At 34.1% G+C, this 27,797-nt stretch overlaps 1 protein-coding gene across 3 annotated transcripts in view; it reads right to left on the bottom strand.

Annotated features, from left to right (window-relative positions):
• Positions 1 to 27,797, bottom strand: part of KLHL1 (kelch like family member 1) — a 554,297-nt gene that overhangs the window by 118,985 nt on the left and 407,515 nt on the right. For all 3 annotated transcript variants that reach the window (XM_027844567.1, XM_027844568.1, XM_027844569.1), the window contains one exon: positions 23,986 to 24,172. In XM_027844567.1, the coding sequence (XP_027700368.1) occupies positions 23,986 to 24,172 (187 nt within the window). The remainder of the gene's footprint in view (positions 1 to 23,985; positions 24,173 to 27,797) is intronic.

The raw sequence follows: 27,797 nt of genomic DNA, 5'->3' as shown, positions 1-27,797 counted from the left end.
TACCAGAATGTATTTATTTAATATTCATGGTGCATTCATGATGTGCTGGGTTCTATACAGAAAGTATCTATACACTCTGACTGCTCAAGGCCAAAATTCAGTTATTCGTTTTTGAGTTGAAAGTAGAAAGAATTTGATTTCTTTTCCTTTCATTTTTCATCTTTTTTTTTCCTTACTATTTTAACGAGTGATCTTGCTTGGTGATTCCCTGGGGACTCTGCCTATCTGTGATGAACACAAAGTTCATGCTAAGTAGATAAAAAGATGGGAGCGGAGAGTCTCAGTTCTCCTAAAGATGAAGTCCTACTTTTTCTCACTATTTCACAAGAATAATAGCAGCTATGTGTCAAAGGAAATTTACCAGGTCATCATGTATTTCCAGTAACTGGTAGGTATCAATTCAATTTTAAAATACTTTTAGCAAAGGGGGTACAATGATATTCCTCAGATCCTCCTTGCAAAATATTTTTCCTAATGTCTAAATATCTTTAAAGCAAAATATGCAGCATGGTATTCTTTTGTGTCTCCCCAAATTCTCCAGACATAGATTCCTGAGGTTTAATCTAAAACTTCAGGATTTTAGACTAATAAAGAAATGATACAGGAAAAAGTACCTATGTATAAATATAGGTACTTATCTGTGCACTTATCTGTGCATAGACATTTTCCCCTCTACCAATCTAGGTACAGAGAGTAGCTGCAAAGTAAAAAGTCTAACTGTTGAGACACCCCAAAGTTGACAACAGATGAAATCCAAGAAAGAAGGCAACAGAAGAACCCATGCCTGCAAAACAAAATGTATACTGATGCAAAATGTCTAGGCAAGAAACAAGATTAAATAGAGGTCCTATTACCAAGGAGGTAAATTTGACCTTATAGTTACCATTGAGACTTATTGCAATATAATATATGAATGGAATATGATTCTAGATTGATATACCTTATTTGAAATAAATAGAATACTTGTAAGAATGCAGAAAATGAGAATTTACATGTGTTTTAAATAAGTAATTGTGTGAGTAAATGCAGAACTGGGAATACCAGGATGTGGAGGCATGTGGAAAACATTTGAGTGACAATCAATTGAGGAAGAAAGACTATTGCCATCACAGTATACTAGAGACCACGTAGACCGGGGTGGGGAACCTGCAGCCTCAAGGCCACAAGTGTGGCACTTTGACTGAATCCAAACTTCACAGAGCAAATTCCCTTAATTAATGGATTTATTCTGTAAAACTTGGAGTCAGTCAAAAGGCCACACCTAGAGGGACCTAGAGGGCCACATGTGGCCTCAAGGCCACAGGTTCCCCACCCCTGATCAAGATGGAAAGAATAAGTAGGTGAATACTTCAGGAAACAGATCGTGTCAGGCACAAAAGCATGCGAGAATAGTGGTGAGAACTTTAATAATTAAGATCTGCTGGATCTCTTTCTCTCTGCCAAAAAAAAATAAAAGGACATAATAATTTTTTTCTTATGTCTCAATCATAATTTTATTTTTCAAAAATGAGAGAAACAAAAAAGGGAATTTCTTTTTTTTGGATTTAATTCCTATTAACAGTAAGATAATACTTGCTGGGATGAAAATAATGGGTATTTGGGTGGAAATGACCACTAGGGTTTCTGATATATAGAGAAGCACCAGAGATAGTTTGATATACACCCACAATTTTGGGAGAACATATTTCAAGGTATTCAAAAGAAGGTTAGATAGGATCCCAGGTCTTCAAATTCTTCAAGGGAAATAGGGCCAGGAAAGTTGTGAAATTCTCAAGAATGAAATTTTGAAAATACAATGATTTAAAATTCCAATGAGGAAGAAAAAAGAGAAGTTGTATAATACATATATATGATATATATGCATATAAATAATTTTTATATATATACATGTGTTGAGAGACAGAGAGAGAGAAAGAGAAAAAGAGACAGAGACAGAGACAGAGAGAGACAGAGAGAGAGAGAGAGAGAGAGAGACAGAGAGAGAGAGAGAGAGAGAGAGAGAGAGAGAGAGAGAGAGAGAGAAAGGGCATATTCCAGAAAATGAATATAAAAATGGAGCATATTACTGCAAGAATAGTGTAAAGAGTATTAGAGCTGAAACAAGTGAGGAAAGCTAGGATAACGTAAGTAATATTTTGCTTCTTTGTGTTTTATTTTTTTAACTACATTGAGGAAAAGAGGATAAAAAAAGGACATGAAGATCATAATACTTAAGAAAAAGGTAGTTTTTCTTTTTTTCTTCTTCTGCTTCTGGTTTCTTTTCAAAGGAAAATAACTTTCCTTTCAAAGGAAAATGGTTAGTAGGGAGCTGGTCTCAAAACAAGTAAGGAGGTAGTAAGATAACACTTATCTGTCTTTAATAAATTCAGGTAAGTTGATTCAGATAAATTATATTCTGAAGTATTAAAAACATTGATGTGATGTCTATGCATTATTAATAAAAGATTGTGGAGAGTAAGAGATGACCACAGTACTGGAGAAGGGTAATTTTTTTTCTGATTTCCAAGAAAGGAAAAATAATTTAATCTTTAAACTCTGGAGTCTAGACCAGTGAGCTTCATCACTGTCTCCAGAAACTCATCTTACAGAGAGATCACATCAGCTCTGAAAGTCACACCTTCTGGGTATCTCCTGCCTCCAGGGCCTTTCACTCTTTCTGATTATAGAGAATAGGGATGTGTTCCTCCCTGATCCTCCATTTAAGGAGGGTGCCCATGGCAGCCATCTCATAATTTCCCACCTGGCTGCACTTCTGCATTTCATCATGCCCTTCCCTATCTCTTTCAGCTTCTTTTTATGTGTTATTTTCCTCCGTTAGATTGTGAACTCTGAGGGCAGACACTATCTATCTCTTGCCTTTCTTTGTATCCTCAGCCCTTAGCACAGTGCCTGGCACTTAATAAATCTTTATTGCATGACTGACTTAGCTGAACTTCAAATCCCAGCAAAATTCTAAAATCATTATTAAAGAGAAAATTGTTGTTGTTTTTGTTGTTGAAGACCATGCCATCAGGGAGGTGATGCCATGACATACAAGTGAATTGGATTTAATTGGAGGGCTATGCAAAGTCACCAGTCTCACTTTCTCCTCCAGAGCCATCTGGGTCCAGTGGTAAGATATAGATCAAATATGGAGAAATAAACAAGGAAGAACTGGAGTTTTTATAGGTGGTGTGCTAAATATATACCCAGCTTTCCACAGCTTTAAGGCTGCTCTTATGTGCAAATGTAAACATCAATCTGATAACATCAATCAATGAATATTTGCTAATTATTTACTATGCACCAGATGCTGTGCTAGGAATACCAAAAGAGGCAAAATTACTCAGTTTCCACTGTACAAGCCTGCTTTTAAAACTCCAGGAAAGAGATTCATGCTATGAAGGATTTTATTTTTTCCCCCCATCTTGAAAACAGGTTGCTAGGGTGACAGTTGGCACAATTTTATTTAAGTTTTTGAAAGTTGTTTCTGTGACTTGGTGCAAACTGACGACCTTGATCTCCAAAGTCACACACCGGGCACAAAGAAAATGGGCTGAAGTGGAACCAAATGGAGTAAAGTAGGTTACTGAGTCAGATATTAAGTAGGGCAGTCCTGTAAAAGGCAGAGATAATAGATCAGCTTCTTGTTATGATATGGCTCTTTTTTTTTCCCCAGAAAAAGGTTATATAAAGCATCTCTTTTTTCTCATCTAATTGCATTGCATGATGGCTTCTCTGATATTAAAGTGCACATTCCTCATTCCATGTCACATTTTGCAGCACTGTGGGTTCCACAATTTTGTGGTTTGTACTGGATTTTCATATGAAAAAGAAAAAAAGTGAGTAACCCCAACAATGAGCTTTTTTTTCTTTCTGATTTTGCTTTTCACTTTAGATTCCAAAGGCTGTGCCTAACCAATTTATCTTCAAGGTGCCTCTTCACTGATTCTATCATCAAAGGCCTCGTTGAAAGGTAAGAGCTGAAACTGAAATAGACAAGTAAGAATAGCCATCTTGACCTGATTTTTACCTGCTTCACTTACAGCTGACAAACTGTGCTAATTAGAACTATTTCACCCACAGCTCTTGTTATTCAAGGTCCATGACTAGGTGAATTTGTCATTATTTTTCTTCCTTTGGTGGGGCATGTATACTTTAACCAAATAGTACTGATTACAAAATCTTAAAAGTTTGGGAAAGGGAATCTCTCTGAAAGAATAAACAGAAATTTTAGTTAACAATAAGACTTTCATTTTTTCTTTCTCCTGTCTTCCCTTTTTCTATGATTATTGCCAATTATATATTTATAATTCATATTATAATTTAAGACATAATAACTAATTACACCTGACATTTATAGAGTGGTTTATGTTTTATAAAGGTCTTTATGTATATTATCTCATTTAATTTTAGTCAGTCAGCCAACAAACATTTATAGATACCTATTTAGTACCAGGCACTGGGCTAAGCCTGGAGATATAAGGAAAGACAAAAAATGTCAGTCCCAACTCTCAAGAAAAATATCATCATATTTGATCCTCACAACAACCTAGCAAAGTAGATGCAATTATTATTCTCATTTTATACTTGTGGAAATAAAACTCTAAGAGGTAAAATACTTTCCCAGAGTCACACATCGAGTAAGTGCCTAAGGAAAGATTTTTAACTCAGGGAATCCTGACTATCAGCACAGAATTTTCAAAATCTCCCAAGCAACCACCTATTCATAAAGCAGTGAATAAAGTCCTTTATCTAGAGTGACAAGACCTGGGTTCAAACTACTTTTGTGATGTTAGGTAAATTATTTTAACTCTTCAGGGTTTAGTTTCTGCAAAATGAAGAAGTTGATCTAAAAAAGGTTCCTACTAAGTGAAACTCACTAGGTGCCAGTTGTGAAGTGATTGTTGAACCTCATCTGGAAGAGAAAACAGACAGTACATTAAATGTCTTTGTTCTACTCTGTATGTAGCAATAAGTCTCCACTTCAGTTTTGTTCCCTGGAATCTATTTAACAATAATAAACTTTTATGACTTTCAAATTTATTAAACCCTTGCTATGTGCCAGACACTGCACTAAGCACTGAAAATACAAATTCCAGCAGAGTTTACATTCTAATGGTTCTTCATCCTCTTTCAAAATATATTATTCATAAATATTTGGGATTAGTTATATTAATTTTTTTTGAATTTTGGAAGACATTTTAGAGATCATATAGCCAAATATTTTCATTTTATAGATGAAGAAATTGAAACTTAATAGAATTTTCAAGCCATCACATAGGTAATCAAAACTAGGGTTTGAATTCAAATGTGGTAGTTATTTCATTATACCATGTTGTTTCTTTCTCGTTTCTTTTTTTGAGTATAATCTCCTTTTCTATAGATACCAATAATTTATTTGTCGAGGCTTATACTTTACTCTCATGTATACTGTTAAACTGTGTAGAATCTGGAACTACTTATGCTTACTTATATTATAAGGTCTTGCTTTCAGTCTCTCTTGTCCCACCTATATATTAAATATTTCTTTAAATGTTCCTTCTTTCATAGGGTTTCTTTACCAGTTAGAAGCTTGAGGAGGATGCTTTTCCACAACAAAAATGCCCACTCTAACATTGGAGACAAACTGCTTATTCTGAAGACAATGCTATGCTTGTCTATGTGTTGCACAAAAGAAGTATCAGAAGAGGTCTCTATCAGTGAAAAATCAGTGGGTTTCCAGGCAACAATTTATGTTAAAGCTTCAGAAAAGGGCAAGTTAAGTATATATTTCCCTAGTATACTGAAAGCTGAGAATCCTTAAACAAGTCTTGCCCACAGCAGACAGCCAGGGAACTCACTAAGAGGATAAAATGATGTTCCTTTTCTTCCAAATCAATTCTTTTTGATCAGGCAGAAATGTATTATGGGAAAAAGGGGTAATAACTGAAGTCTTAGCCCTATTTGTCAGAGAACAAGACAAGAGAGCCCCAAACCTAAGCTGAGCCTCACAATATCATGAATAGTTATTGGTTTTATTTTGTTTTAGATGGTGAACAGTTATTCATTAACCAAACAGAGATGAACACCCTTGGACTTAACTCCTGCCAAAACTTCTGAAGGTAGCTATGGGCAACCTTCAGTGTCATCATTATAGGTGACAAAGAAATTTCAAAAAAAAACAAACTCCTATGTGTATATATATGAATATATATGTATATATATATGTATATATGTATACACACACACACATATATATACACATATATATGGATGTATGGATGCATGTATATATAAAGTTTTTTTAAAGCAAAAATGACGATATACAAGAATACGCTTCTTAATAAAGATTTATTTTACACAAGTAATTAGAAGTGTTATCAATAATAGGTTTATGTCAGTGGATTCTCAAAACAATTCCCCTTCACATTCTGTGTGATTCTTGCCCATACTATCTTATAAATCCTCTATGGTGGATGTGTCAAACCTGCCAAAGGTCTTCAAAAATCCCTTTTGGTTGTCTACTTGTTGTCTTCATTTGGGCTATATTTTAGCCTTTTCTCCCCTTTCTGCTTGTAGCACAATGGTGCAATGAACCGGAATGTTCAATTACTCTTATTTGCCTTGCTCTTCCACTGAATCATTGTTTAGATGAAGGGTTGTTAGTCTAATTATGAACTTGGATAAGAAAAAAATATAGATACATCTTTATGTATAGATCCATCTCCAGCTCCCTCTCTCTCTCTCTCTCTCTCCCTCTCTCTCTCTCTCTCTCTCTCTCTCTTTCAGCTATGTGTGCAACAGATAACAGTAGTATTAAGTTTTACCAGATTGCCAAAGGGGTCCACCAAATACACACGCAGACACAGACGCACACAGACACCCATACATGGACACGCACACGTAGTTAAGAATCCTTGGTGATGGATTCCTCATTATACTGCTTTGTTCCCTCTACTCTGAGAAGCTGAACCAAAGGGTTTCTAATTCTCTTTATCATTTCCAGTCCCAAGCCCCTAGGCAGAGAAGAAAGCATCTGGCAAAACTTCTAAATATTACATTTTTCCCTCTTTCAGCTCTCAATAGCTTCAGCCCAGATATAATCTGAAATAGTACATGGGGGAGGAGGAATATTAATATTGTTTATTAAGACAAAGTAGACATTTAAAACAAATATAAGTAAAATACTTTCCTTGTGCCCAAAGAGAAAGGCTTTAGGCTCCCATAAAGGAGCCCAAAGGGAAAAAGGAAATACTGTACTATCACAGTGGCAACTTTGGGGGTTGGAGGAGGAGGGGAGACAGTGATTTCAGCACTCTCATGTTCATTCATTCCAAAGAATCTTGCTCCTGACTCTATTCCCTATAATGGCTGCCTTTTTCTAAGCTTCCACTTTTCCAGCTCCAGTGACTTTGCATCCTCCTCTTTTCTGCCTCCTTTAATTTTCTAACATTCTCATTTGAAGTTGAGTTTTTCTTCTAGTGTGAAATCCACCTGGGCTTACTTTAAAGTTGGGAAGGGGTGGTAGAAGATGGATATTAGGGAGAAGGAGGGGAGGCATGGTTTATCTTTCTTCATGAAAATATCTGGTTTTCTTTATAACTCACTCATGGGCACTTTATTACCTCATCAAAGGATCCTGTTATCTCTTTACTGCGACTAGGTCCATTTGGAACTATCTTTCAAAAACTTTTTTTAAGTTCCCTATACTGATGCAATTTCTGCAGCATCTGATAAAAACAAAAGACAAACAAACAAAAAACCCCAACCTCAATGTTTTGGGTTTTTTTTCATACTCTTAGAACTAGAATGAACCTTAGAGGTTATCTATCCAACCTTTTCATTTTAAGGATGAGGAAGTTAGAGCTCAGAGAGTTTACATGATTTACCCGGAATCATACAAGCAATAAAGTAGCAGACTTGGCCATGGTCTTTTGATTTCATGTCTAGGACTCTTTATACCACACCTTTTATCTACATCAGCCTGTTGTCATCACAATGATAATACTATGTTGCTTATCTATTAGATATCTTTGCATTGATCTCTGGGACATTTTGAATTTTTAATTTTCTGAGATAATGGTGTTCCATTATTTGCAGTCATGTTTCATCACTGAGATAATTAATATTGGTATTAAAGAGATGGGATCTGGGGCCAGAAAGAAAGTTGGGATGATGAAATAGTTATGCAATCCCTTAAATCCAATCAAATCCAATCTAGCCCGATCCAATATCATTTTTTTTTATTAAATTCTGGGTTTAAATCTCTCCATCTGTAGAGAGTTTCTAAGATACTGATATTAATAGGTAAATTTATAATGATGTACTATTTCAATAAACTGTCATCCAAACTTCTGTCATGGCCAGGGTAATAATGGAAATGATAAACTTATCTCATACATGATCATGAATTTCATTTTAAGTATTCTAGAATAGGGTGAAAATAGTGAAATGTTACAAAGAAGAAATTAGAAAAATTACTCATCAACAGAGAATCCTTTTGTTTGAATATTACATAAATTTTCCACGACATTAAAGAACATGGTATTTTTTATGTGTGCTATTTAACACCTCACTTGAAGTCAGTACCCAGTGGAAAAGGTTATTTCCATAGTCTCATTTGTCACAGCTTTGTATGATATGTACATGACAAACACCTTTTCTGACAAGAACCCTACCAAGTCAATTATTTTCTTTAAATAAATGAACACAGCAAGTATACATATGTGTGTGTGTGTCTATATACATACACACACACACACACACACACACACACACATATATATATATATATATATGTATGTAACTTTTTCATTCAATTGTTCAGCCTTATAGATATGGTCTTCAGTAAAAAAAAAAAAAGGAAAATTTTTTTTTCTCTTATGTTTCTTATCAAGAATAATCTTGATAGGTGAAAAGAACATTTTCATAAGGATTTAGTAGAGATGACTGATCAAAAAGGATCAAAAGGACACAGATTCTTCATATTATAAACAAAAAAACAAAAAAGAAAAAAAAGAAAAACAAACAGATGAGAACTAGCTAAAATATTATTAGAAAAAAAATCAAAATGAATTTTTAAATGAACAAAGCAGACTACCCATATGACTAAAAATACGATAGAACAAGTGAATCAGGTAAAAAGTCAGAAGTAAAGATGAAAAAAAGCAATGATATAAGATATCCTAAGAACTTTCTGCTGATAGATAAATGAAACATTTAAAGATCTGGCAATTTCCAAGAAAATACAAGACCAAGTAAATGAAGAAATTAGAATTCAGATGAAGAAATTAGTTGAGAATCAACACACACCTAATAGACTAATGAAAGGCAAAAATGAGAAGAATTAATGAAATAAATGGGCAATAGAAACATGGTCACCAGCATGTGCATTTATATACCAGATTTGCCTTAAGTAAATGGACCAGCATTCAGCTGGAGCCAGATTTGTCTCTGCAGAAATCATTTGGAGCAAAGACTGAGGACAATGAAATGTGACTTTCCTAGCATGGGAGAGGCTAAGATAGTTTTGTGGTCCTGCCTTAAGGAAAACCACCGCCAAAGGGAAAGGAGTCAGAAAGTGAGCAGGAGGGAGCAAAAAAGACTGAAATTACCAAAGATCTCAGGAGAAATAAAACTCAGTTAAAAGCCTTCAATATAAGCAGATAAACAGGTAAGATGGTAGTTACAAGGAAATATGTCCTCTAGATGAGCTGAGTTCAGACATCTATGAATAAACAAAGCAAGATAAAGAAAAATTAATCAATATCTGGTGGGAAAGAGGAACTTTAAGTTTTAAAAAGCAAAGGAGTTCAAGATGCAACCTCAGGTGACAAATTCTTCAACCCCAAGCCTAAATATTAATGTAAAAAGATAGATATTCAATAAAAGAGATGTGTTCAAAACATTCCTAGAAACAAAACCAAACCTGAACACATTATTAGTTTGGTAAATATAAGAAATATAACAAATAGAGGAACTGAGAACAATAGCAATGAAAAATAGAGAAACTAAAAGTTAACACAAGGTACTTTTAGTAAAATGTGACATTAGTCATCAAATAGAAGGTATAGTGGAGAGACAGGAAGAAAGAAAAAAAAATAATAAACTAAAAAATACCTCCAATGTTAGGGAAAGGCATATCAAACTGTGGTAGGGGAAAACTTGAAGATAAGGGAAAGGGAGCTGGTAGAAATAGGATTGCATTAAATATATATTAATCTAAAATAACTAAAAAGATAAAGTACTTGAATACAGAACAAAAATATTTAATTTGGAAAAATATTAAAAGCAGATGGAGGAAAAAATAAACATAAATTTAAATGTGAATGGATTAAAATTTTATAGAACAGAAAGTGACAGATTGTATTAAAAATCAACAAACATAATCTGATGCATATAAGAAATATACCTAAATAAACAAAAACATATACACATAAAAAAGAGGGACTGGAACAAATTTACTATGTATCAGGTGAATTAAAAAACAACAACAACAACATTAGATTCAATCACACTATCAGAAAAAAAAACCACCAAAAACAAACATTTACAGCATAAAAAGAGATAAACAAGGAAACTACATTATGCAGAAAGGAACCATAGACAACAAATCAATATCAATATTAAACTTATGTGCTCTAAATGCCTTAGCACAGGGTGAGAAAGTTATTCTCTCAAGGCCACATATGGCCCTCTAGGTCCTCAAACTTCAGTTTGGATTCAGTTGAAGGGCTACACTTGAGGACCTAGAGAGGTACATGTGGCCTCGAGGTTGCAGGTTCCCCACCCCTAAATAGCATCTAAATTCATAAAGGAAAAAGGAATGGAGTAACAAAAAGATATAGATGGTAATACGATAGTGGCAGGATATTTTAATGTCCTTCATTCAGTTTTGGAGAAATTTAACAGTAAGATATAAAAAGGTAAAACATAGAATTGAACAAATTGAGTTACCAGAGCTAAATATATATATAGTGTCTTCTAAAGGAGACTATGAAAAATATACATATTTATTGGCAACATATATAACATTTGGAAAAAATCATTAGGTATGAGGACACAGAGATAATGCAAATAATTGTCAAAAGGCAAAAACTGTAAGATCATAATACATAAAATATAGTGATCATTTGAGGTAGAACTATAAAAAAACCATAGATATAAATGAAACCTTAACAATGAAATTCCAAATGAGTGTGTAAAAAATCATTGAAATGATTAGTAATTATGTGAAAGGAAATAATAATGATGAAACAACATACCAAAATTTCTGGGAATCAGCTAAAGCAGTCCACAGGGGGAAAATTACATCCCTAAAATATACATTAACAAATAAAAAAGGAGAAAATTAAAGAATTGGTTATGCATTAAAATTAGAAAGCCAACAAAAAGACAAATAAAATAATCACAAAAATGAGTTATACAAATAAAATAAACTGAAATCCTCCAAAATATAGAAATGATAAAATTCAACCAAAAGTTTTTTCTTTGAAAAGGTGAATAAAATTGATGAGCCTTTAGCCAACGTGATTAAAAAGATTAAAGTAGAAAATCAAATTAACCAAATAGCAAATGAATAGAATGAAATCAATACTTATACCCTGGTCATATGTATTCCTATTTATGTGTCTCATCATAAGTATGTTCCAGGTGTTCTTATTCTTCCCAATGATATAGTGCACACTGGTCAGAGAGTGGGCTTGAGATTTTTGGGAGAGATGTATTGTTATTTAAGAGTAAGCCATTTAAAGCAATATTCCTTTGATTTTGTGAATAGTATATGAAAATTAATATATAAAAATTTTATGCTCATGGCAATGCCTATGTTAGCAGCTAATAAGAAACCAGAAGCTTAAGTTCAGGAATTTATTCTTTTCTAACCTAACAACCTAGAGAAAGGTTAACATGAATGAGGACTGAGAAAAGGCCAAAAGATTTGGTATAAATACATCATTGGTAACTCTGGAGAAGGCAGGGTGGGTTGAACTTAATAAAGTTAGAAACCAGACTGTAGAGAGTTAAGAAGAGAATGAGAAGAAAGAAAATAGAGACATCAATAGTAAATTGACTTTTAGCCACAAAAGGAAGGAGAGATATGGGGTGATAGATAGTATTAAACCAAAGGAGTCTTTTTTTTTTCTTTTTAGAATGGGGAATACATGGATATGTTTGTGGGCTTTATGCAAGCAGCCAGCAGACAGGGAAAAATTAAACCCAAGTGAGAATGGTAATAATAGAAGGGGCAATTTTTTGGAGAAGACAGAATGGAATGGTGTAATTTATGTATGCAGGGAAGTTTGCCTTGATAAGAACGGACACCTCTTCATGTGCGACAGAAGTGAAGAAGGATGGGCAGTGGCAGAAAGCATCTGGGGGATATGAAATGAGGAGTAGAGAAGTGGGAGCTGGTGAATGTTCCTAATTTTTCCAATGAAATAAGACATAAAGTTTTCAGCTGAGAGAGTATGGGCGGAGGGAAGTATGGGGAGAGGTATTTGAGGAGGGAGAAAAGGTTTGGCAAAAACCTAGCAAGTGGGATGGTAGTGAGTGGGATAGTGAGTCAGTTAGGGAGAGGAAAAACAGTTACCCTGTCACCAAGGCAAGGTAACTGTTTTTCCTCTCCCTACTTTGTCTTGGTGACAGCTCTATTAATATTATGAAACACAAAATTATAATAAGCCCAGTCAATAATTTGTGATGTTCTTTAGCTTTATTTAAGCAGCATGTGAGCAGGAGTGAAAGAGAACCACAGATTGGAAAAATCTTTGAGCCTAATAGCATATCATTACATTGAAATATTGGTTCCATATCTTGACTGCCCCCTTGTTGATACTCTGATTATATTAAATCAGTTTCTACTTGATGGTCAAATGGTGTGTGTTCTTTAACTTGTTCATGGTTTGATATCCTCAACTGGAATATGATATAAACATCTTGAGGGCAAGGATTTTATTCTCCAAATAATTTTTTAGCTCCCCACAATGATTAATAGACAGTGGAGACTTGTCCAATTTTATTTTGATTACCTAATTTGTAGTCTATGTTCAGCTTGTAAAAAGGAAGACTTCAAACAGAACCTGATATCTCTAAAACAAGAATTAGGAAGAGTGACTGTAGAACTGGTTCTTAAAAATAAAGGTATTTATTATTATTAACAATTTATTTTTGTTGTTGTTATTGAGTCATTCTAACTTTTTGTGACCCTTTTTGGGGTTTTCTTGTCAGAGATACAGAGTGGTTTGCCATTTCCTTCTCCAGTTCATTTTGCAGATGAGGAAATTGAGGCAAACAGGGTTAAGACACTTGCCCAGGGTCATACAGATAGTAAATATGTGAGGCCAGACTTGAGTACGATGACTATTCCTAACTTCCAGTCTGGCAGTCTATCTACTATGCCACTTAGCTGCCCAACAATTTATTTACTAAGCATGAATAAGGTATTGCAAGGGACACAAAGAAGTATAACATGTAGTCCCTGTTCTCAAGAAGCTTGAAATTTAGCTTATAAAATACATAGCCATATAAGATGTTAAATAAAGAAACAAAAACAGTCTAGGTAATGTTAAAAATGAGTAGCTTAGACAAGTGCTCTACATATTTGGAGGAAGAAGACGTGAGCAGAAATAGTGAGGAAATGGAGATGTAGGATGTATACTAAGTCTTTAATTTGGGACAGAGTTAGCAAAGTAGGGAAAGAGGAAGAAGGCATTCCAAGTTAGAGAAATGGGCAGGTAAAAAGGAAAGAGACCAATGGGTTTATCAAGGCATTTTTATTGTAAACAAGTTTTTTTTTTGTTTGGAAGATATGTTGAATAATAACAACAACAACAACAACAATAATAATAATAATTAATAATAATAATAATAATAATAATAATAATAATAATAATGTCAGAAGAGGAAGTCAATGTTTTTAGAAGGCCTTAAAAGTTGAGATAACAAGGGTAGAACTTTTCCTCGAATGACAGGTATGGTTTTTAAGCTGGAGAATGACATGACAAACATAGAGGATTATTTTACAAATAGTTTAATAGTATAAAAATGGTTTGTGATGGTGAAAGTTTAAAAACAGAGGGAACAGCTCTGTGTCATGCATCCTCCTGAATTTTGTGAATGTGAAAATAATAGCCCAGTTGGGAAGCTGAGTTTAGATGTGACATGCGAAAGGTCTGAATTAGGGTGGTGGAAATGGGAATAAAGAATCAATAAAGATTGATCTGAGAGATAGTAGGAAAGGAAGCGTCAAGACACTATGAAAATAGGATGCTGTAATTGTGAATGGGGCCAAAGAATTGAGGAGTCAAAGATAACTGACATTTTGTGCTTAGATAGGTGGGGAAATCATAGTGTTGCTATTATATGCCCTATGCTGAAAATTACAGTCATTCACATAGCATATATGCATGTTTTGATTATAGATAATACTTAACATTTCTCTTTAAGAGAAATTTTATTTAAATAATATAAAAATTACCATCTAAATAGACTTAGATAAAGTGGGAGTTATTCTTTCATATAGCTGAAATTATATGCTTGCCTTAGTTCCAATAATCAGTGGAAGAAAAAATTATTCTAAGGTGATAAGAAGTAAGTATAACTACTGATAGATGATAAATATATTTGAGACTTTAGTTAGCCACAAGAATAAATTCTATGACTAATAGATTATGCATTGTCCTTGTTTTACATGAAATGATTGTAATTTGCTTGTCTGTTTTCTTTTAAAAATCACTAATGCAAGCTATCATGTTATTTATCCTTAAAATGTAATAAAACTATGTAAGTCCAATTCTGTCAACTGCTACAGTAGTTTTAATATAAAGAGATATTACTCACATGAAGAGCTCAACAAAAATCACTAGAGCAAGACCCTCAAATTACGTGGAGATAATTTAAAGTGCAAATAAATTTATTTAGAAAGGTTTTATTTATCAAGCTTAATGAAAATATTTCTGGCTATGCTATGCTTCTGAATTATATATGTTTGACCGCATCTACATTTTTTCTGAGATTTAACTGTCATTTGCTGATTTAAGTTTCTCTTGTACTGTTGCAAATTAACTAGGAGAACATCAAAGAAAAACCTTATAAACTAAGGCAAATTTCATTTCATTGGCTTTAGTCCTTCCTTGCTTTGACTTCTTTCAGCATTAAATATTGCTGACAACTCTACCCTTCTGGACACTTTTTCCTCCCTTGGCATCTCTGAAATTGTACTTTCCTGATTTTTATCCAAACTCTATGGTCCCTCATTCTCTTTTTCCTTTAGGGAAAGGATGAAGTTAACAAGTGAAGAAAAGTGTTACAGTTCTGAGTAGCAAATAAAATAATGGCTTATGGTTCTATTAATTAACATTTTTTTTAAAAAAACATATTTTATACACCAACAAAGAAAATTGGGACAGGAAAGGAGAGATGGAGTTGGGCTCAGGCCACTCAAGTTTGGGTGCCCACTCTGCCACTTGGTAAATGTGTGTTTTTAGTGAGGCTATTTGGCCAGCAAGGCACCTTAGTTTCCTCATCTATAAAATTGTGGTGGTAGAAAAGATAATATTTACATTTCTTTCCAGCTTCAAATCTTTGATTTTGTTTTCCTTGATGGATGTTCTTCCTCACATCCTCCTTAAGTATCAGTGTACTGTAAGATAGTCTTCTGTCACTTTCTGTTGTCTCTAACATGTATTCTCACCCTTAGCAATCTCATTAAGCTCCATGGATTCATCTACCATGTTTATGGGATAACTCTCAAACTTCTTTCTTCTGTTTTCTCATAATCTCAAGGCATGAAATTTTAATTGCTTACCAAAAATCTTCACCTGACTGGTTCATTGGTATTTTGAATCTACATGTTCAGTGCATCTCAGTGGCTGCAATAACCTTGACTTCCTTCCTTCTACTAATGGCACCATCATGCTCCTAATTACTTGTGTTCGAAACTTTTTTCCCCCTTTCCCTCATCCTCCACATGGAATTGGCGACTAAGTCCTATCAGTTCTTCTTCTGCATCTATCTTCTGTAGTTAGCTCTTTCTTTATATCCCTAATGTCACCATTCTAACTCAAATTTTCATTACTTTTTGCAAAATCTATTACGATAACCTCCCAAGTTATGTATCCTTCCTTAGATTCTCCTTTTGCATTTTTCATTACCAGATTTATCATTCTGTAATGTTGCTTTGATCATCAAGGTCTTGCTCAGAAATTATTGATAGATTGTTAGTCCCTAAAAAAGGGTCCAAGCTCCCTAGCCTTGCATACAAGTCATTTCATCATGTTGCTGACACTATTTATCTGATTTAGGTCACAATACCTTCCCTCATGCATCAGCTGAACCCATTGTCCAAGAATTTCTACTTCCATAACTTTCTTCTATACATGGAATGTTCTCTCCAATATCCATCTTTTCAAGTCCTACCAAACTTTTGCTATTACTACATTCTCTGAGTTTTCATTGCATTTTCTTCCTTTTTATGCATTTGTAATACTTAATTTTATATTATTTTTGTCTGCATATCACCACCAGAGATGCTAAGGAGGCACTTTGTTTTATTCATTTTTTTAAATCCTCTCAGACCTGAGGGTAACACTTTGAACATAGGAGGTATGCAATAAGTGGCTTCTGAGGAGAACTAGTTATTTTCTCATAATTATCATCTTTTATTATAAAATCATAAAACTCATTTTTATTAAACTGAAAATGACTGCACCTAGATTGTTCCCCAAAACATTAGAAGCTAAAATTATATTAAATGTATTCAGAAAAATATATTATACAATCCCAATGACCATGTAGGAGGCTGTGCCACTCTATATCTAGCAGCTGTCAAAAATAAAATACTTAAAAACCTATAGGGGAAGAAGATACACTGAAATAATATATTTGTGAAAGCATTTTGTGATTAAAAAGTGCTATTCACATTATATTACAATAAAATCCCTTACTACATAGTTGAAATACTATGAAATTTATGCTATTCAAATTTCCACTACAAAACTCAGTAGTTTTCATTTTTTCCTCTTTTTTTCTTTTAAGAACTGTATTCATATCAAAGATGGAGAAAGAAAATTATCTTTCAAATTCTGATTATTTCCATAAGTGTTACTGACTTTTCATTGGAAACAGCATGTTGTAGTGGAAAATGCTCATACCTTGGAATTAGAAAGATCTCAATTAAAGATTCGTTTCTCTATCACATATAAACTAGCTAGTTGACCACTGTCAGGTCAATCAACATTCTTGTCAGTAACCCAGAAAACTGCCCAAGACAAAAGTTACAGAAGAGTTGGTAATATGCTTTGTGGATGGAGTTTACACACTGGAAATTTTATAGATCCATAAAATTACAGTCCTGAAATAAACATACAATTAAACAACAAACCTATAGATTAGAGCATATTATTAAAATAATTTGTAAGAATAATGCTAAATTACAAAGATTTTTCATTAGGTAATTGTGAAATTCTTGAGATTCATTTACATCTCAAACACCATAGGCAAACAGGAGGTGATTAATGGAAGAGCAATTGGGAAATTGGAACTCTGGCCTGCATGGCTCTGAAGTAAGACAAATGAGCAACAGCAGGTCAAAGACCTAGTTCTTCAAACAGAAATGATGCAGTGCTTTAAAATGCTTCAGGAAAATAATTTTCATGATAACTTAATGATTTCAAACCATGAAATGTTTATACATCTAGGTCTCTGGGAAAGCTTCAAAGTCCTTAGCTCCAGATTAAAGCATAATTTCCAGCTTCCACACCTTTCTGTTAAAATGTCACAATAATACAGGTGTTGATTGCTATCTACAAAAGTAGCTATCCTACTTTCCAGGATAGGCATATAACTATAGCCTCTCATCTATAGTTATGCCAGATTGATTATACCAAACAAAATGACAAAATCTTAACTCAAAGAAAAGATTTCCAGATCTGGATCAATTCATTCTGCATTAGGACAAGATGAGTGGATATTTGGAGTAATAATTAAAATACTCAAGGTATATAATGAATATTAGGCAATAGGTAATAACAAACTAGTTAAAAATTCAAATTAGTCACGTTCTTCCATACCATCTTTGCTGGGTACTAATGCTGATTAATAGTTTAAGCAAAATGCCAGACATAAGCTTATGGATTTTCATATTTAGTTTTTATAAAGGAAAAAAAAGACAGCTACTGATAAGCACTAACTTTGAAGGAAAATTCACCATGTGATAATGTGTATTCTTTTTATAGGCTACTGTACATTTTAAAAATAATACCTAGTTATCTAAAGATAAAATAAAGATAGCCAGATAGAGTGCTACTAACTGAAAACATATTTGTCCCTCCAGACACAAATTTTGTGGAAGTCATTAAGAAGTCAATAGAAATCAGGACACTTCCCTTGGCAGCTCAAATTAACCTCCAACAACCTTGTAGTAAGAATGGATGTTAGGCTTATAGCAAAGGGCTGTACTACTAATTTGAGAGCAAGTCTAGCAATTATCAGGTTTGAAGTTTGTGTGTGCATGTATGCATGTGTGTGATACACACCCATCTAAAATCATAGATATTAGTTTATATTTATTGTTCTCATAAGAATAACATGGGTGATTCCAAACTTGGAATGGATTTGCGTTGCAAAAAGAAAAGAAAAATAATTACGTGCTATGTCTGTGAGTTTTTATTTATATTTAAAAGTTTATTGGCTGCTTCTCTAAATAAAGAAGGATTTTACAAATCACTGTGTATGTGATTCCCTCGTTCATCGCAAATACTTCCTGTCAATGGCTATTATAATTGTTACTTTATTTGATTAATTATGCAAGATGAACCTGGAAAAAAAAAATAAGTGTCAAACTCTATGGATGTTTCTTCATTTCCATTCTACTCAATGTTTTTTCTTTCTTTTGTTGTTGTTTGTTTGTTTTGTTTTATTTTTATCAATAACTTAGAAGAAGAGGGGTTTATAATATGCTAGATGAAAGATATGGAATTCAAAAAGCTTTCAACAGCCCCAAGCTAAACTTAATAAGAATAAAAATCACCTCTGGCACTTAGATTAGGAAAAAAAAACGCAAATCAAGATTAGGATGATATAGTTAGATGGAAGTTCACGTGACTAATAAAAAAAAATACCTTAAAGGGGTTAGTCAGCTAAAATTACAGGATGAGTCAGCAATGTGATATGGTTGCCAGAAAAACAAATTAGATCTCAAAGTACATTAAGTGAAGTATGTAGTTACTGTGGCACTGACAAACACATGGGCCTCAGAAAAATCTTTCTACCTCCAAGGCACTTTTGTGCGTCAAGTGTTCAATCAAAATCCTGGTTCTGACCCCTTACCGATTTGGTTACTTTGATGAGCCAGAATGTACTTTAATTCAATGCAAAAGAATTTAATCCAATGGTACAGCAAATAGAGACTTGGGACCCTTCCTACACATGACATACTTATTATACACTCTGCTAGAGTTTAATACTCCAAAAGATGTGGGGGGAGGTTGTAAACTCAGAGTAAAGATGTAGTAATTGACACACTCAGAAAACATATGTGACCAGGGAACATGAATTCAATAATTCAATTCAATAAGCATTTATTCAGCACCTATTATGTGTTAGGCAGTGACATATATATAGGAAATATGTGTGTCAAGGAGTTTGAATGAAAGGCTGCATTCCAGGAACTAATTTGTCTAGAGAATACATGCGGGGGACAGGTGTGACCAAGGAATAAATAAGTACAAGGCAAACCAGACCTTTAGTTCTCCTGAAATGCACTTGCTGATGTTCTCTGATCTGAATGGGTCTTCCTACTGCTCTCTTCTGGGTATATTATCTATGCTGTACATTTCTCTGCTGGCCATTTCTCTGCTGGCTATGTGTTACTTTATTTTATTAATGAAGAAAGATCAATCTGGAAGAAACCCTTCAGTGTCAGGCTCTAGGACTGTTTCTTCGTTTTCATCCTATTCGATATTTTTATCAAAAACGTGGATGAAAAACAATCTCTTTGCTGCCACATTCTGTGCATTGGCTTTGAGGAAATCTCAGATTCCAGATACCAAGGCACATTTACTAGAAAGCATGTTTTTGACAAGGGAAGGCTGACAGCATAGAGTAACTGAAACAGAGGGCAAAAATAGACAAAAGTCAGATAAATCCTTTTAAAGTAAGATTAAGTCTATTCTTTTGACTGCCTTGGTCTATCTTGTCCCAATTATATGATTTTGGGTTAGAAAATTCCTCGTAGGGGCAGCTAGGTGGCACAGTGGATAGAGCACAGGCTCTGAAGTCAGGCCTCAGACCAATCACCCTAAAAACAAACAAACAAACAAACAAAAAAAACAAAAAAACTCCTTGTAAATCCAGTTTAAACCTTAATGACGATCCTGTGCCCTTAAAAAAGTTTATTTCTGAAATTCTGCAAAACAAAATAAAACAAAAGCTACAGAAGCAGTGTGTAGGCTTGGTCTCTGAAGTTCTGTTCACTGTCAAGGCCCTCTTTGATTGGCATATAAATTAAATGAAGAAAGATCAAAAGCTAAGTTAAAAGTGCAAAATCATTACCCTTCATCTCCAGACTCATTTCCTTGCCTTTATTATGTAAAACTGGGAACAACAATTCCGTTAACTTTTATACCATATTCCGAACAACTCAAACCATTTCTGTTTTCCTCCCCATATGTGTAATACTTAGAACAAGGAAGTCATAATACTTTTCTTGTGTTCTTCCTTGATCAGATTATACCTATGGTTATAGTCAACTTTGGGCACCAATGTTTAGCAGAGGGGCTCCCAGAGGAGTGGAACAGAGTTATAGGATTCAAAACCATGTCATGTGAGAAATGGATTTAAAAAATGGAGATATTTAACTTGGTAATGTTTATAAAATAAAACTTATTGGATTCAAATACAATTTGTATTTATGCACTTGTTACCTGTGACCTAATCTAATTTGTTTTGTGCCTTATATGCACATAGGCAAATGCATACATGCATGTGTGTATCTTTCTATAGATCTTAAATTGAAACCAAAGATAATTTCCATCAAACTCATCTAATCTGTATTTGTTTATACATTGTGATTATTTTATTTAAATTCATATAAGTCAGTACAATACAATAGAAATGCCAACTACAAATCATTATACACTCTAGAAATTCTTGGTTATAATGCACTTAAGGCCTTCTGAAAAGTGAACCTGGAGAATCTTCTATTCCCTTTGTCTATTAACATATTAGGACAGTGAGTTTACATTGGCTGTTATCTTTGAAGGCAGCAAAATTCTAATATTGAATAATGGAAGCATTGGCCAAGAGGTTAAAAAAAAAGAATGGAAAACATGCCAGTAACAAGTCCTGATGGGATGAGGAGATTTATCAAATAGAGGTAATGAATGAGGAGAGAAGGCTCAATACAGTGGGGACTCTGCTTTGGGAAATGGGTGGGATAAGAGAATATAAGGGATCTATATCTGAGTTCTCTTCACCTCTAAACTGCAATGTGATATAATGGAAAGACACCTGAGCCTAAATTGAAAAAAAGACTTTCAAATCCTGACTCTACTAGCCAGACAACCATAAGTCACTAATCACTCTAAAGTTCATGTTCTTCCTGTAAATGGAAAAAAAGAATAATACTTATAGTACCTACTTCATTGGACTATTTTAGAAGCAAATGAAGTAATGAATATGTGTATGAGTGTGTGTGTGTATAAACACATACATACATATATACATACACACATTATACATATATATGTAAATATAAAAATGTTGCTGAACTTGAATAAAATTTTAAAAATAGCTGTTATGATTTTACATGAGATTGGCACCTCACTAATAGAGATAAGTCAGTACTCAGATGTATTTATGTATTTTATTTAAAAGGTGATTGTGCTTAAAGAGCTACTCCATACAACCCTTGGGCTACAGCAGAAAGCATATCAAGGACAATAGTAGTTGATACAGCTGAAAAATAGATTAAAGCTAGAGACCAGTGAAATTTAAATACCATGTGAAATAGCTTAGACTTTATTCTATAAGCAATAAGGTACAATCAAAGGTTTTTGAGCACAAGAGTAATGCCATCCAAGGCAAATTTTGGGAGGATTACCATGGCAATATTTTATACTGGGAGAAGGCTGAAGGTACGAAGCCCAACTCAGTTGGGTAAGCTGTGTTCTGACAGTAAGAATGAAAAGAAAAGGGGCAAATCCAAGAGATACATCAGAGATAAAATCAGCATAACTAATTGGATATCAAAGGGGAGGAAGAGAGGTGTGAATGATTTAAAAACAGTGACTGGGAAAATGTGAATACTTTTAAGAGAGACAAGGAACATAGGAGGAGAAGCAGTTTGAGAAGTTTGGTATTGGAAATGTTATTTGAGAGACCAATGGAACATATAGACATAAGTTTCCAGTAGGTATTTAGAAAGTAGTTCAGGAGAAGATTTGGGGCTGGCTATAGGGATTTGGGGTACAGTAGCATATAAACAACTTTTCTTCTTTTTCTTTTAAATATTGTGAGGGTTTTTTGTTTTTTTGTTTTTTTTTTGGTTGCTGTTCCTTTCTAAATCAAATTAAAAGTAATTAAGAAAAAATATAAACAATTTATCCTTGGGAATTCCTCAATAGTTATACTAAGGAAAGAAAAATAACTAGAGCAGAGAATAGTCATTTTTTTTAAAGATATGGAAGTGGATGAGAATGATAAGGGAGAAGGATTAAAAAGAAAGGAGGCAGTATTCTTGGGGGAATAGTTATATGTAGGGGCTAAAGGAGGATGAAGAGACAGAAAAATAAAACTCATAGAAGGAGTAGTCAGAGAGGATGAAAGAGAATCAGGTTAATAGAATGTTGGGAAAGCCAAAGGAGAACAGTTTCAAGAATAAGGGCATAGTCAACACTGTAAAATGTTAAAGAGAGATAAAAGAGAAAGAGAATGGGGGAGGAAGACAATTATAATTGAACATTACAACACCATTGGAAACTTGTGACAGGGATGTTTCGGTTGAGAAAAAACCAAATCACCAGGGTGTAAGTAGAAGGTGATGAAGTAGAAATAATAAGTACATGCTACTTTAATTGAAAGCAAGACATAGGAGATAGATAAATTTGAATTTTGAATTTGAAATTTGAACCTTGAATTCAGAAAGACCTAGATTTAAGTTTTATCTTTGACACATACTTTCTAACACACTGGGCAAGTTACTTAACCATTAAGCATACCAAGCAATTCTCCAGATCTCTAAATTGCAGAGAAGCTGACCTGCTTTAATAGACGGAGTTTCCCCATCTAGGAAAGCCTCCTGTCAAAGGATGATTATTTATCCCAATCTCCGTTGCAAAAAGTTTGACAATGAAAGGAGAGACATGGCAAAGCCTAAGCATGTTTGAAGGTAAAGCAGGCGTCAAGGGAGATAAAAAACATTTCTTACTGTGTAGCATGTCCTTCTATCATACCTTGGGGGTGGGGGTGGGGAAGGAAGGCCTTGCAATAGGATAGCAGTTTGGTGAAATTGCTTTTTCATACTTTTAATATTTTCAAAGGTGGGACTACCTCACCTGTTGAATTTCAATAGATTGTAGCGTTTCTATCATTTTAGATTTAGCCTAAGCTTTGGCAATGCTATAAATAACATTCAAAAATCAACCTACACAAGCATATGTGCATTTTCTCCTTTTTTGTTACAAATGTTGTGTTTCATATTCTTTCCTTAATTAAATTAAAGTAAGATATTTTAAAAAGCTACAAACAACACAAATTTATAGTAATTTCTTATTTATTGGTAAAATGGGTAGGAGTGTGTGTGTGTGTGTGTGTGTGTGTGTGTGTGTGTGTGTGAAAATAGCAGGAAAGGATGAAGAGCAAGAGGGAAAGTGTAGTTTTTGCAACATTTTTTACCCCCGAACAATGAGAAAATATCTCTGGAATATTTTATTTATGGTTGGTTGAGATTTTAGAAGTTATCACATTGCAAATAACTTCTTAAAAGGACACAACATATGACCAGTTTGGAGCCTTGGAATTGTATACCTTTGTTGTTGTCCATTCCTCCTACAGCATACAGGGCTCCAACAGTAGATTTCCTTGGTTTAGTTCTTGGACTTTGCATTAAAGTTCTTCTTTCAGGCAACAGATGGTACTTCATGGCTTCCAAAATCAGTTTTTGACATTCTAGGTCATCTTTAAATAAAGCATGGTTTTCAAGGTCAGCCAAAATCTGTGAATAATGAATCAGATTTTTTATTAATAATGATTTTTCAAGTTAAAAAAATCAATAATGCAAAGAGTAACAAGGAGATTCCAAAACATGCAGTATTGTAATTAAAAACCTGAGTAAATTACACATTTTTCGCCGATAAGAATAATGGCAACTTTGTATCTCCATACTTCCTTTAACCATAGATTCACAGAGTCTAAAGGGAATTTCAGAAGTCACTTGGGCCACCCCTCTCTTATTGTTAAGATTAAAAATAAAAAGGATTGTCTATGTTATCCTTTAATAGTATCCAGGTAAATAAATTGATCAATATTCCTAAGCAATTCACATCTGCCAGGAAATATTTATTATGTCTCATCTAAGTCTATGCTGGTACCATTCAGAACATGTTTTCCATCCTTAGTGAAAATGTCACTCTCATAATTACAATTCTTAATATAATTGAAGATTTTTTTTTCCATTTTTTTATGAGGCAATTGCGGTTAAGTGACTTGACCCAGGTAACACAGCTTTAAGTGTTATGTGTCTGAGGCCAGATTTGAACTCAGGTCCTCTAGACTCCAGGGCTGGTGCTCTTTCCACTGTGCCACCTAGCTGCTCCTTGAAGATTCTTAATAAGTAACTTCATAGCCTCCTCAACTTAGACCCAGAAAGATCTTTGTTAAAATCCAGTCTTTAATTTTCACTATGTGACTATGAAGAAATCATTCAACTTGTCAAAGATCTAGTTTACCTAATCTTTAAAAGGGAGATACTAATACCTATGTTTTCTATATCATAGGGCAGTTTTGATGTTTAAATGACATAATGTTTGTAAAATGCTTTGCAAATCTGAAAGTATCATATGGTAGCCATAATTACTTTAGACAAGGTTGAAACATTCAATTGCAAAACACCTGGGAAGACCATTCAGACCACAATTGTTTACTGAATTGGTCTATTATAGCCCATCTTCATAGTGACATTCATCTTTTTCATATTTATTCCTTTTCCTACCATATTATGTTAGACCAGGTAGTTCTTAAGCTGGGGTCTATAATTTTATATATACATTATATATATATATATATATATATATACACATATATAAATGCATTTCAATATGATTAGTTCCTTTGAAATCTTATGCATTTTATTTTATGCATTTAAAAACATTATTTTAAGGGTTCTACAAGATTAATCAGAATACTAAGGGGGGTTCATGACACAATCAGATGCTCATCAACTCATGCATGGATTATAAGATAATAAATATTTAGAGAGGCACTACGATATTGTGGATATAGTTGGCCTCAAAGGTAGGAAGGCCTGAGTCCAAGACCTAGCTCTGACACACACTGACTGTGTAAGCATGAACAAGTTACTTGACCTGTGAACTTTCTAAGATTACAAGTTGCAGAGACAGAGAAGGTGGCAATCTGCATTGATAGAGGAGTTTCTTCACCTAGGAGTTCCCTATAGCAATGAAATCCAAGATTCAGTACCTACTCCACAACAAATATTTACTGACTTTGTAGAATCACTCAGTTGGAAAGGATACAAGAGGCCATGGTGTCTGTGCATCTAGTGATGAAAAGAGTTTGAGGCTACTTTCAGGCTCCCTATTTGTCTGAGGTTAGGAACTGCAATGAGTAAGTAAATTAATCTTTCCTATATTCCCATATTTCCCATTTAAAGCATCCATGTGTCTAAGGAGGTCACTTTAAACCAGTGAAATGCGGAAGAATCACTGTCGTGTCTTTGTGTGGCGTAAGAGGGAAGAGGTATAATCTGTGGTAAGGTTTCATCTTTTGGGACTTCTGGCTAAAGGCTAAAGAGTCTTATCTAATAATTATCTGTAGACATCTGAGCTAAAGATACAGGCAAAGTAGGAGCTCTGGGAAAATTTTTAAAATGGCAATAGTGCATATATCAATACAAATAGCTAGGGGAGGTTGTAAGATAAAAATGTAAAGGCAGTACGGAATAGTAGAAAAAGTACAGAAATTGGAATTCAATCTTAGTTTGAGTTGTGGCTTTAAAACTTTTTAGCTGTGTAAATTGGGATAAATTACTTAACCTTTACAATCCTTTGGTTCCTAAACTAGAAAATAGGAACATTCTTTTTATTAGCAAGCATGTTTATTGTTGGAAAATCACTCTGTAAAGCTTAGATCACTATAAGTACACAAGCTATATTATAGAGATGCATCATGGGATTGCGGATGCATTTGTCCTTAAAGCTAGTAAGACCTGAGTCTAAGACCTACATCTGATACATACTGATTGTGTGACAGTGGGCAAGTAACTAGACCTGTAGGTTCTCTATTCAAATTAGAAAGTTATTATAATTATTATTATATGTCATAGTCTCTCCTCCTTGGACCTTACAACCTAATTGGGAAGATGAGCAGATATGAAACTAAATAGTAATTAATGCTGGGATATTGACAAGTTCTGTCAATGTACAAATCAGTACGGACTAGAGTAGTCATAAAAAAGATTTCATGGGGGAAGTTGAGATGTGGGCTAAGATACGAATAGTGGATTGGATTTGATTAGGAGCAAGGGAAGAGGGGCATTTTTAATGGGGAAGGGAACAGAAAAGCATAAAGAGAAGCATGGCAGTAGGAATATATACATTGGATATTGAGGAGACCAGCTTGGCTAGAGCAGAATGTTTGCATTTTGCAGAGCAGTAAGCAAGATGGCCAGAAAGGTAAGGTGGGATCAGATACTTGTGGGCTTTAAGTGCCAGAGAAGTTTGGATATGTATGTTCGTAATGATTAATACTTGAATAGGATGATTGGTGTGAGAATACTTTGAATGAAGAGAAAAAAATAGGAAAATAGAAGAAAGAGGAGGGAAAGGTGGAAGGTAAAGGAAGGAAAGAAGAAAGGAAAGAAGGAAGGAAGGAAATATTTATGAAGTGCCTACTTTGTTCTAGGCACTTCATACTGTCCCATTTGGTCCTCACAACAATGCTGGAAGGTATTTGCTAACATTGCCCCCATTTTACAGTTGAGGAAACTGAGGAAGACAGCGGTTAAATGATTTGTCCATGGTAACAAATCTCACAAATTTCTAAGTATCTGCACTCAGGAGACAAAAAGAGAAGCAGAAAAAGGAGAAGCAATAGAAACAAATGAAGGGAAAAGGAGAAGAAAGAGACAGATAGCTGGGGAAAACATTAGGAGATAGGAAAGACTATAAAGACACACAAAATAGAAGTGGCCAAGAAAATGGGAGTGGTGTAGATAGAGTGGAAGAGAAGAAAGAGAAAAAGAGAAGCAAAACCTTTTTTTATTCACTTAAATCGTGAACTTTAGTGTATATTGTAGTTATCATTTCACCATAAAAACTAATCATCTGTTACTTTTTCCCTCTTCATAGTACTTCAACTGCTCTACACTTTAAACTCTAAAGACTCTTCTCCATATATTATAGCTATAGTGCTTACTAAACAAGATAGCACTTGGGAATGGGGATAGTCTCTCCATTGCAGGTGCTATGGCAACAATCCCTCAGATTCCATAAAATAATTCTAAGGGTCAGATGTAGAATTCAGGGGAGAGGTTCTTCAAGACAATGACAGGTAAAAGCCTCAAAGGCCTTTGAATACAAGAATAACATGATAAAAGTTGT

Source organism: Vombatus ursinus, unplaced genomic scaffold (assembly GCF_900497805.2).
Source record: "Vombatus ursinus unplaced genomic scaffold, bare-nosed wombat genome assembly UNPS02014942.1, whole genome shotgun sequence".
Taxonomy (NCBI): Eukaryota; Metazoa; Chordata; class Mammalia; order Diprotodontia; family Vombatidae; genus Vombatus; species Vombatus ursinus.
This window is presented reverse-complemented; position numbering and strand designations above follow the sequence as displayed.